Source organism: Phaseolus vulgaris, chromosome 11, assembly GCF_051622355.1.
Source record: "Phaseolus vulgaris cultivar YP4 chromosome 11, ASM5162235v1, whole genome shotgun sequence".
In the NCBI taxonomy this organism is placed as follows: Eukaryota; Viridiplantae; Streptophyta; class Magnoliopsida; order Fabales; family Fabaceae; genus Phaseolus; species Phaseolus vulgaris.
In genome coordinates, this window is record NC_143508.1 from 7,204,523 (window position 1) to 7,215,365 (window position 10,843).

General features: G+C 33.7%; 2 protein-coding genes across 3 annotated transcripts; one reads left to right on the forward strand and one right to left on the reverse strand.

Moving 5' to 3' along the window:
• Positions 1-4,383: 4,383 nt before the first annotated feature.
• Positions 4,384-6,843, forward strand: LOC137808821 (F-box/kelch-repeat protein At5g60570). 2 transcript variants are annotated; one of them, XM_068610118.2, is made up of 3 exons: positions 4,384-4,793; positions 5,010-5,062; positions 5,145-6,843. In XM_068610118.2, exon 3 carries the CDS (start codon positions 5,355-5,357, stop codon positions 6,546-6,548), a length of 1,194 nt encoding a protein of 397 aa, XP_068466219.1. In that variant the 5' UTR covers positions 4,384-4,793; positions 5,010-5,062; positions 5,145-5,354; the 3' UTR covers positions 6,549-6,843. The 2 variants fall into 2 exon arrangements, with proteins under 2 accessions (XP_068466219.1, XP_068466222.1); XM_068610121.2 differs by having other exon boundaries at positions 4,584-4,793; positions 5,208-6,843.
• Positions 6,844-8,368: 1,525 nt separating this feature from the next.
• On the reverse strand, positions 8,369-10,490 carry LOC137809006 (putative F-box protein At1g57690). Its single transcript, XM_068610165.2, has 3 exons — positions 9,570-10,490; positions 9,339-9,476; positions 8,369-8,801 (listed from the first exon to the last, which is right to left on the reverse strand). The coding sequence occupies exons 1-3, from the start codon at positions 10,488-10,490 to the stop codon at positions 8,490-8,492; spliced, it is 1,371 nt and encodes a 456-aa protein (XP_068466266.2). The 3' UTR covers positions 8,369-8,489.
• Positions 10,491-10,843: the final 353 nt, after the last annotated feature.

The following is a 10,843-nucleotide window of genomic DNA, read 5'->3' on the forward strand; positions in this document are numbered from 1 at the left end:
AATACGGGGGGACTAGACCAAAACCCATATGTTAACAAAAATGATACATAGGTAGACTATACCTATTCATAAAGAATTCTAAGAATAGACAAGGTGGAAGCCTATTATACCAAAGAAAAGGCTCTCTATGAAAAAATCCTAAATTAGCCAACTTATCAGCACACGCATTTCCTTCACGAAAAATATGAGTAACCATAAACCTAATTTTCCCACAGTAATTAAGATAAGCATTCCATCGATTACGAAGCATCCAAGGAACAGTTGTCCTAGCAGTAAACGCAGCACAAACCAAAGCAGAATCACATTCCAACCAGACATTAGTAAGCCCCATCTTTTGAGTTTCCTCCATAGCATGTATAACCCCATAAAACTCAGCAACTAGAGCAGTCTGAACTTCAAGAAATGCAGAAAAAGCTCCAATAAATTCCCTCATACTCCCACGAAAAATACCTCCGCAAGTAGCAAGACCAGAATACCCCCTAGCAGCCCCATCAGTGTTAATTTTAACCCAGCCTGGTGAAGGAAACTCCCATCTAAAAGGAAGAGGACGTAAAACTTTACCAGTACGAGTGTTAATACCAAAAAACTTGAGCACATTGAAATCGAACATATCATTCTTCATTGAAGCTTTAGACGAATTACCCACTAGACAAGTTAAATCTTTAATAACCAAAATAGCCCTAGAAACCTCAATCTTATCCTGAAAACGAGTATAATTCCTCATACGCCATATCATCCAAATAGAAAAAGTTATCACAGCTAGCTTAATCAATTTAACCAACGGACTACCATCACTCTTAATAAAAGAAAGAAGATCATCCTTATTAGAGAAATGATAAGTAGGAAAAATGTGTTGAACCCATCTCCAAATACGCAAAGCATTAGCACATTCAAAAAATAAATGTTGAATAGATTCCTCGTATTTTTCACAAAGCGTACACATAGAACAAATATGCAAACCTTTATTTTGAATATGATGATCTGTAGGAAGCCGTCCATGAAAAACTTTTCAAAGGACAAGAGTTTTGGAAGGCGGAATATATGAAGACCAAATAAATTTACCCCAACCACAGGAAACCCCTGGATCCAAGAAAAAAGTCCTAGCTGATTTAAGAGTGAGACGACCAGACTCATCTAGAATCCAATTAGGAATATCCTGTACTGCCCTAACCATGATATGACTAAAAAGATGAGGCATATGCTGTAAAGACAATGGAATATTCCAATCACCACCTGTCCAAAACTGAGAGACTGTATTCGAACTACTAGCACCATTAGATAATCCTGCAATATTTGCTAAAGAAATAGTAGCACACCATTTATCATTCCAGAAATTAATAAGAGAACCTGTACCAACAGTCCAAGAAGTATAATCAAGTATAGTAGAATAAAACTGCTTAATTCCATGCCAAAGAGATGACGATCTATAAACCATTCGAAACTCGTATTTTGATTTAAGGACCCTGGCTTTCAAGAGTAAAGACCAAGGCTTGTTGCTATAAGCAAAGTTCCAAGCAAGCTTAAGAAGATATGCATTATTTTCATGGTGAAGGTTAATAATTTTCAAACCTCCATTCTCAAGGGGAGAACAAATCGTATCCCAATTAACAGTAGTTATACCTTTTTTCAAAATATCACCAGTCCAAATAAAATTTTGACATCACTGCTCAACTTGCTTAAGAAGAGAAACAGACCATTTATACAAATTAAAACTATAAACTAGAAGACCCGTAATCACCGTATATCAAAAATTTACAAACATTTAATTTTTTTATTGTACTTGAAATAAATAAAGTATGATGATTCATATGATTGGAATTGAATGATTAAATCTAAATTTGTATCGAATGTAATCACTAGCTTACAATGTTTTTATTTATTGGTGGTGTTCTTTTTAAAAATATGTGATGTGTTGCAAATGACTTGGAGGTTATGATACATCAAAATAAAGATGATAAAGTTTTTTTTTTTTTTAAGCTTTTGATGTTTTATGTAATGATGTATTTTATTATAAAAAAAAGAATGAACTAAATATATGAGGAAACCGAATACAAAAATATCTTAACTTTCTTCTCCTATAAATGTAATCAGCCTTTTTCTTTTATTTTTATCATATTTAATTTTCTATGTTAATATTTATTAAAATTAAATGTATTATAAAAATAAATTAAAAATCCTTATAATTTAATTCCCACTATACGCAGAGAATTTTAGAAAACTTGGAGACGCCAGTAGAACTGAAAATCAGAAGCAGTTTATTTCTCAGTTATTCACAGCTTCCCACTACAAACAATGAGATAAATATATTTATATATATATATATATTATGCATATTAATAAAAAAAATTGGAAGTAAAATGGTTGCAGACAATAGGTACTGTGACGTAGTATGGCTTATCCTGGTGTCTTGGAATGAGTGCAGATAATCATTTGACATGGATGAGAGGGAAAATCAGAAACAAAAAAATAACCTAATTCATATTCTTTGTTATTTTTTTTTGTTGGAGATCCATATTAGAGATAAACTCTGTATAAAATATAAAATAATGTAAATTTAATGAGTAAATTTTATAAAATTGAGTAAGATTTAAAATTGGTGTGTATTAAAGATTTTATATAAATTAAAAATATTGATTAAAAATAAAAATACTTTATTAAAAGTTTTTTATATTATTTTATAAATTAATTTTATAAGATTAGTTAACTTTAATCTATTTATTATAGTATTGATTGATGCAAATAATTTTTTATTTTAATTCTTTGTTTATATGCGTAAATCTTAAACAACACCTACAATAATAAATCTTTCACAATACCTAAACTATTCTTCCATTGTTATAAATATTCTATTACTATTAATTTTATTTTTATTTTTATTATCAATTAGTATATTATTTATTTTACTATTATTGTTATTATTATTATTAAATGCACAACATCATCAAAGTCTAAAATAAGATAAATAAGAAAAAGAAAAGGTAACACAAAACAAAGTGTAAAATGATTTTGTTTTAATTACAAGATATAAAAATCTTAATTTAGAGGATTCAGTATTACACATCATGTCCTCTCTATCATAATTATGTGACTTCATCCTTATTTCTAAAAAAATACTTATTTAGAAAATGATGAATAAAAAAAGTAAATTTATGTTTTTTTAAGGAAGAGAAATTAAAAAAAAACATATAAATGATTTATAGTATTTGTCGGTCAAAATTATTTCCGAACCATTTCTCTATTTACATAAAAAAACAAATATATATTAAATTTTATTTATTTAAGAATTATTTAACTAAAATATATTTTAATAATATTTCCTTTTCAAAATAGGAAACCAGACCTACTATCATAGTTGTTTTTGGATTCAAGAGTAATTTTCTTTTTTGAGATATAATTTTTTTTTATAATCTTCTTTTTGCATTGTTTCTTAGTATTTGGAAGTAATTCTCTAAGAGGTTATGTGATGATCGTGTTATGTATTAGAGTGAGTAATTTATTGATAAAAAAATGTATCTTATTATTGTATAATCATGTTTATTTATAATGTTTGTAATATGCTATCTCATTTATGAATTATATTTATTTTAATGTATATATTTGCTAAAATGACATTACTTGATTTGTCGCGTATCTTCTTATTTTACCTTGCACATCAATTTTATACGGTTAGGCGGCCTCATACCGGATGATATGGTTCATTCATGTCCAACCGTTACATTATCATTTAGATATTTGAAAATATTAAAATTAAAAAAAAAAACCTGAATACACATATTCTCCCTAACATTATTATTTTTATTTACACTAATTTTGGTTCCATTTGTCTAGATGTTTAGAGAAATACAAGTTTCATTTGATAAACTAATTTGAATAGATGTAAAGATAAGATGATATATACTTATATTACAATGCATTTATCTTGTTGTCCTTGTTTTTTCGCACAGTTGAACACACTTCATTTTATTTAAGACAAAAGTAAATTTGTAAATTTATAATTTTAACATTTAAAAAAATTGTTTACAACCATGACATTACTCACAAATCTCAATAAATTTTCCTCACAAATCCATTTTATATAAATTTATACAAAATATTCAATTATATATTTTCCTAAAGAAATAAATAGTTATTATCATAAAAGAACTCTTTTACTACTCACACACAAATCCACTACAAATTGTGCTTCAAACTAGTTATTTATTTTAGGTTTAAATAAATGTTTGGTAATTCCAAAATTGAATTGATATCTCGAAATATCTTTCAGTGTTTATTAATAAATCCATTATTTTGATTCTCAAAACTGGTACGCTGTACAATAACTAATTTAATAAGAAAAATGCATTTCAGTGAGACTATAAACTGACCCCAACCCAACAGAAGAGAGAAAATACAACATACACTGAAATATAGGAAAAGTTATTATTGCTATATAGTAATTCGGGTCCAACTTATTTTCGTTTTCACTTTTTTTATAAATATCTAAAAAATATAAATTATATGTCATATTAAAATTGACCAAAAAGAACAAATATGAAAAAAATGTAATAATGATTTATGGGTAAATGCAGCAAAGAAAACAGCAATTGAGGAGATTTGATTGGTAACAGGGTCCCATATTATATGGTTAGTGTTAGTAGCACTCTCTGTTCGTGTCCCAACTTGTAAGTTATCTAAAAACACCGCTTTCACCCTTTCTTCCTGTCGCCGGTTTCCGGCAAAACATGTTTTGACGGGCATGAATTCCGTCGAATCATGCGGCGTACTCGAGATCCGGTCCTTCTCCGCACTTGCAGGTACACCCCCTTTATGTTTTCTCTTTCATTCCCACTTTAGAATTCATCCTTTTTTTTTTCTTTCTTCTTTTGTTTTGGATCCGAATGCGGTTCCTGCTTGAATTGGATCAGAGCATACCTTTTATCTCAAAAATTGATTTTTCTCTATGGGGGTTGGTGTTTTGCCTCTGCATGCAAGTTTGTTCCATTTTTCATTTGTTCATTGTGAATTTGCAGATGATTCTGTCTATGAAGCCGGAAAACAGATAACGAGAATTGCTGATTGTCTGGTATTGCGAGAATTTCAAATATTTGTTGCCATAACTCTATTTACTGTTTTCTCTCTTTTTACATGAGGTTATGGTTTTCCAGTTAATGTACCAAATGGGTTTAAGACCCGTAAAGGGATGATTATTTATTATAAGGTGGTTACAGATTTTAATTGAAGTTCATAGAGTTGATGGAAAGACTACAGAGATGGAGTTTGGTGGCATGTACTTGTTGGGATGTACTTTGTGGGTGTGGGTTGGCTATGAAGGGACTGTGAAGATTTTTGTTGGGGTTCGCTGAAGGTTTGTTGACATGACAAAGAAAATACGTTTGGCTTGTTCCTTGCAGGAGGATGAAGGGAAAGGGAATAATAGCTTTGTGGATTTAGATACAAGGGAGGGAGTGAATGATGGTTTTCCTAGAATTGGACCAAATGATTCGCTTCTCCCTGGTCTTTTTGATGATGTTGCGCTAAATTGTCTTGCTTGGGTTAGTAGATCTGATTATGCTTCACTCGCATGTATAAATAGACGGTACAACTTGTTGATTAGGAGTGGGTATCTGTCCGGGTTGAGGAAGAAGTTGGGGATTGTGGAGCTAGAGCATTTGGTTTATTTGGTTTGTGATCCAAGAGGGTGGGAGGCATTTGACCCCAAGAGAAATAGATGGATAACATTACCTAAAATACCTTGTGATGAGTGTTTTAATCATGCAGACAAGGAGTCCTTGGCTGTGGGGAGTGAATTGTTGGTTTTTGGTCGGGAATTGATGGATTTTGCCATTTGGAAGTACAGCTTGATTTGCCGTGGTTGGGTGAAGTGTCAGGAGATGAATCGACCCCGGTGCTTGTTCGGATCTGGCAGTCTTGGTTCAATTGCTATTGTTGCTGGTGGAAGTGATAAATTTGGAAATGTTCTTGAATCGGCTGAGTTGTATGACTCTTCTTCAGGTATATGGGCACTGTTGCCGAACATGCACACACCACGTAGATTGTGCTCTGGTTTTTTCATGGATGGAAAATTCTATGTGATTGGTGGCATGTCAAGTCCTACTGTTTCATTGACTTGTGGGGAGGAGTATGATCTTAAGACAAGAAATTGGCGGAAAATAGAGGGTATGTATCCATATGTTAATGGGGCTGCTCAGGCTCCTCCGCTTGTGGCAGTTGTGGATAATGAGTTGTATGCAGTTGAGCATCTTACCAACATGGTAAAGAAATATGACAAGGAAGATAACACCTGGAGCGAATTGGGAAGGCTTCCAGTACGGGCGGATTCTTCAAATGGATGGGGCCTGGCTTTCAAGGCTTGTGGAGAGAAACTTCTGGTTGTGGGTGGACAAAGGGGTCCAGAAGGTGAAGCTGTTGTACTGAATTCATGGTGTCCTAGGACGGGGGTCAGGAGTGGAACCATAGACTGGCAAGTACTTGGTGTGAAGGAGCACGTTGGGGTGTTTGTTTACAATTGTGCTGTTATGGGATGGTCTGGTGAGATGCTTCTAGATTGACTCAGCAGAAGATTTGCTGGTATCTACAATCTGACTTAGCTTTGAGGAGTGTTTCCTAGTTGATTCATCTCATTTACTAAGTTAATTGTCTGGGATAACTTCTGGTTGATGAGAATTCGAGTTTCTACTTTTGACATCATATTTGGATGCGTTTCTCACTTTCACGATCCACAATTTTTATTTGCTTTCAACATTACTTAGTAGGCTTACACAGATATGTTCTGGTATCCTTATCTTATCCAAGTTCCAACTATGTAAACCAATAAAGCAATAGTTTTATTTTTTAATGCTTCAATGCTTATTCTTTGTATGGTGTATTGCTATATCTGTCAAAATTTATGTCCTGTGAGTGGAATAGTGTTTGAAGAAGGTACTCTAGAGTGTGAAACCAAGTTTCCATGGGTTGTGGACCGTAACCAATGCACTAAGTTGAACGATGAAGACTGCATCTCATATTAGGCCAATAATATTAGATAGCCGCCAAAAGAAAAAGAGGTCCCCTCAGTTCTATGATGTCATTTTACACATTGTCGACAGTTCCAGCTGTACTTGCTCCATTGAGATACTGTTTTCTTCTTCCTTTATTTGTTTAGTTATACAACTTGAACTACAAATGATTCTCCTCATTAATAAGACGGTTTAAGTGGGAGACTGGGACCACCACCCTTTATTACCTTGATTGACTAAATTAAAATTCAAGGGAGAAGGCTCAGTGAAATGTTGGGACTATTCATTGAATAATAATTTATAGTTTACTCATACCTGGGCCATGCAGTCAAAGATATACCCCCCTTGTTCCCTCACGAAAGGGAAAAGTTTTTATAAATACCTCCTAATTATATTATATTCACTATTTCTGATCACAGTAAGTGATTATCGGTTAGATGTATGCCTGCTTTGTGCTCATACTTTTCCAATTTTTATTTCCTTGAACTTAGCGAATTGTGTTAGCCATGTTGTTGGGAATACATTGGTGTCTGTTCCCAACAAGTGATTTCGGAATCGTTTTGTACTACATGTCGGTGCATATATTCCTTGGAAACTACAATTATATTTCTACCAATTAGGTGAAAGGGGATTGGACAACAATCTTTCAATTTTCTCGGACTTCAAATCAAAAACAATTGTGAAGGAGAATAAATCATTTTTACAATTTTAGTTTAACTATTTTAAATGGTTAATTCTTGTTTTTACATGGTTCTTTAACCTGCTGTATGTCTGTAAAACGTCTTGAAATTCTGATTCATTTCCTTTTGCTTGAAATTCCGATAAAACGGTGACAAGAAAATGTAGAACGTTACTAGTTTCAAAGAAAACACCAACGTGAAGAAAATTCATAGTAGCATGTTTAAAATATAATCCTTTTTTTGCTTGAAGATGGAGTAGAACCACTGCTACTTTGTAATGACCATTTCTTTTGTTGTTTGTTTCTTTTCCAGTGGAGATTTTTCCCATAAAAGTCACGTGAGTATCAGAGTCAACCGATATTTTTCATCACCATCACTTTAGTTAAAAAATACATGTTGGCAGTTGAAAACTAGATTTCATTCACAGTTCAACTTTTCCAAAAGAAAATAGTATCTTGTACAACTCTGGCAGCACAGAGGAGGGGATTTCAATAAAAATGAAATTATCAACCATGTAACATATCTATATGATGCACCGCAACCAAAACAAATTTAAGTTCCAAACATACTCAGAAAGAAGGAAATATCAGTTTCTGCAGATATTTCAAAATATAGAAGAACAAATATGGAATGGGGTCAAATTATTCAATCAAATTAAATTTGAAGAGTAAAAAACACGAAAAGTATCACTCTTTGTTCATGCAAAAATGTTTTGACCAGAGCAGCAACTAAAAGGTCTGCTGAAAATTTTAAACTGACATAGCATCATAAACCCCCAAAGAAGCCTCCATTCCATAGGTAACTGCTCTTGGAATTAGAGCACAGTCAACTGAGTTGAAGGAGAAACATGTGGTTTGAGAGCATCAACATACCATATGGTCATATCACGTTGCCTTTCTCTAATGCTGGCCTTAACATCAGCTGACCTTTGCACATGCATTGAAGCCAAGGGATCCACAACAATCCTGTTGAGATTAGGTGCCTTTTTAAATATGCTGATCAGCAACTCAATTTGACAGGAGTCTCTTCTGTACCCGGACACTTCCAGCTCCCTCAGGTTTGCATACTCGTGCTTCAGATTGGCCTTCCACTCCTCATCCACTTCCCAGATAGTGGTCCTCATGAACTGCCAAATCACAGATACAAACACATGTCTAACTGTGATTGAGATCAACATATAATATGCTGAGATAAGCATACAAATAGATGCTACAGCAACAAGATGGATGAACCTGTTGTAGATCTTGCAAGTTTGGTTAATATACGCACTTTGGTTTAAATTTGGAATTGTTTAGTTGATGTTGTGAAAGTGCTGCGTTTGTAAGTTTGTTTCTCTAAATTTCATGTTAGAGCTGATCGAAATAAACTTGTCGATCAAGCACTTATGACAAGCTTTTATTGAATAAGTTCTTAACTATCATTAACCCGAACACACTTAATTAAAACCTTAGAATGTGCTTGTGTGAGTTGTAATTTTGTGACAGGGACAATAGCACACAAACAAGATGTATTTGTTCCAAGGTCTAACAAAATTGTTTTCTTTGTCTGGTACAGGAACCGTAGACAATTAAAATTGTTTGAACATGTTAGGAGAAGGTCTTAAGAAACGCAAGAGAAAAATGTAAATGGTACTTATTGAGAGAGAGATTTTGTCATTCTTTACCTTAATCTTAAGCACAGATATTGAAGGGAAAGAACTTAGTAATGAAACAGTACGATCAAGCTGCCCTCCACACCTGTGACGAATTCGCAGTTCCAGCTGCCTCACATTACCTAACACAGGCAGGTCTTCAAGAATTTCCTGAAAGTGGATCATGTCATGAAACATATTCACTAGAAGAAAAAGCATCAAAAGAAAGAAAGTAAAAAATGCAATCTACTTAATCTCACTGACCCCATAAAGTATAAACAGTTCCAATTTCAGAACATGAACCTGCGAAAGTACTCCATAAAGTTCAACATCGTTCATGTTCGATAGCAGGTAATTACAATATTTTCCTCCAAAGGAGGCTTCCACCAGGCTTGGAACAGCTTCAAAGTTCAACTTTCCATAATCTCCAGTGTACGTGAATGTCATAAGATTTTCAGCACAGATATCAAGACACAAAATATGACATTCAACCAACTCCAAATGCTTCAACCTCAGTCCTTCACCCTGAACTTTCAAGCTCTCAAGGCTTTTTGATCCTCTGATACATAATGTTTCAAGCACTGGACAAGATGCTAGAAAACTCTCAATGATCTCACCACTCACATCAACAGAAGCCAAACGCAGGACTTTCAGTGCCCTCATCTCAAAACTCCTTGATAACACATTACGAATGTTCTCACTCATTTCAAAGAATGGTTCCATGAAATTGTATGAAAAATCCAGGTCCAACGTTTCAACATTCTTCTGAGCAGCAAACTTCACCCATTCAGCCACCTTCCAAGGGTTACCCATATCCATGCAGATTCTGAGTCCTTGCATGGAGTGACATTTCAGCGATTTCAGCACGTGTTGCAAACGGCTCATGAACCTCTCCCAATCACGAACAAAAACATCGCACTTGGTCAAAACTCCAACATTCTCATGACGCAAGAGAAGAGTCCTAAGTGAATGATCAAAGTCCACGTCCCCAGAGAAATAGGTCCATTGATATCTCCATGTAGTTGACAACACGCTAGTCCTAGCAGCTTCTTTCAATGTCAACCGTGATAAAACATTTGCAATGATCTCATTTGGCATGGTGCTTATGATGTCCCTCTTCTCAATTCTGTTCCATGTCACGATTCTTCTTGATACTTCTTGTGCAATTATCTTCCCCTGTGCCATTTTCTCCCTGACAAAAGTGAAAATAGTGGCCCAAGATTTTCTTAGTACTTATAAGAAACTTGCCAAAAAATAACAGTATGAGATTTCTATAATCAAACTATAATAAACATGTAATTAGTTTTGAAATACAAAAGTGATTTTTTTTATGTATATTACAAAGTAGACTTTAAGTCTAACTCAACTCTATAAAACCGGCGGTTTGTCCCCACTTATATACAATGAAATGTCTTAATCTCTAGTTGATGTGAGATCTCCAACACACCCCTCAAATTCTATTCAATACTCAATACCTAGTGAGAGACACAAAAACGAAAGAATATTGGAATGTTTTAAAAATTGATGTTCTTCCGTAG

Bases quoted from the DNA above. Each gene is read 5' to 3' on its own strand.
- LOC137808821 (XM_068610118.2), top strand. From the start codon at position 5,355: ATGACAAAGAAAATACGTTTGGCTTGTTCCTTGCAGGAGGATGAAGGG.
- LOC137809006 (XM_068610165.2), bottom strand. From the start codon at position 10,490: ATGGCACAGGGGAAGATAATTGCACAAGAAGTATCAAGAAGAATCGTG. The intron at 9,477-9,569 runs GTCAGTGAGATT...ATCCACTTTCAG, and splicing joins AACTGTTTATACTTTATGGG to GAAATTCTTGAAGACCTGCC. The intron at 8,802-9,338 runs GTAAAGAATGAC...GTGATTTGGCAG, and splicing joins TATCTGTGCTTAAGATTAAG to TTCATGAGGACCACTATCTG.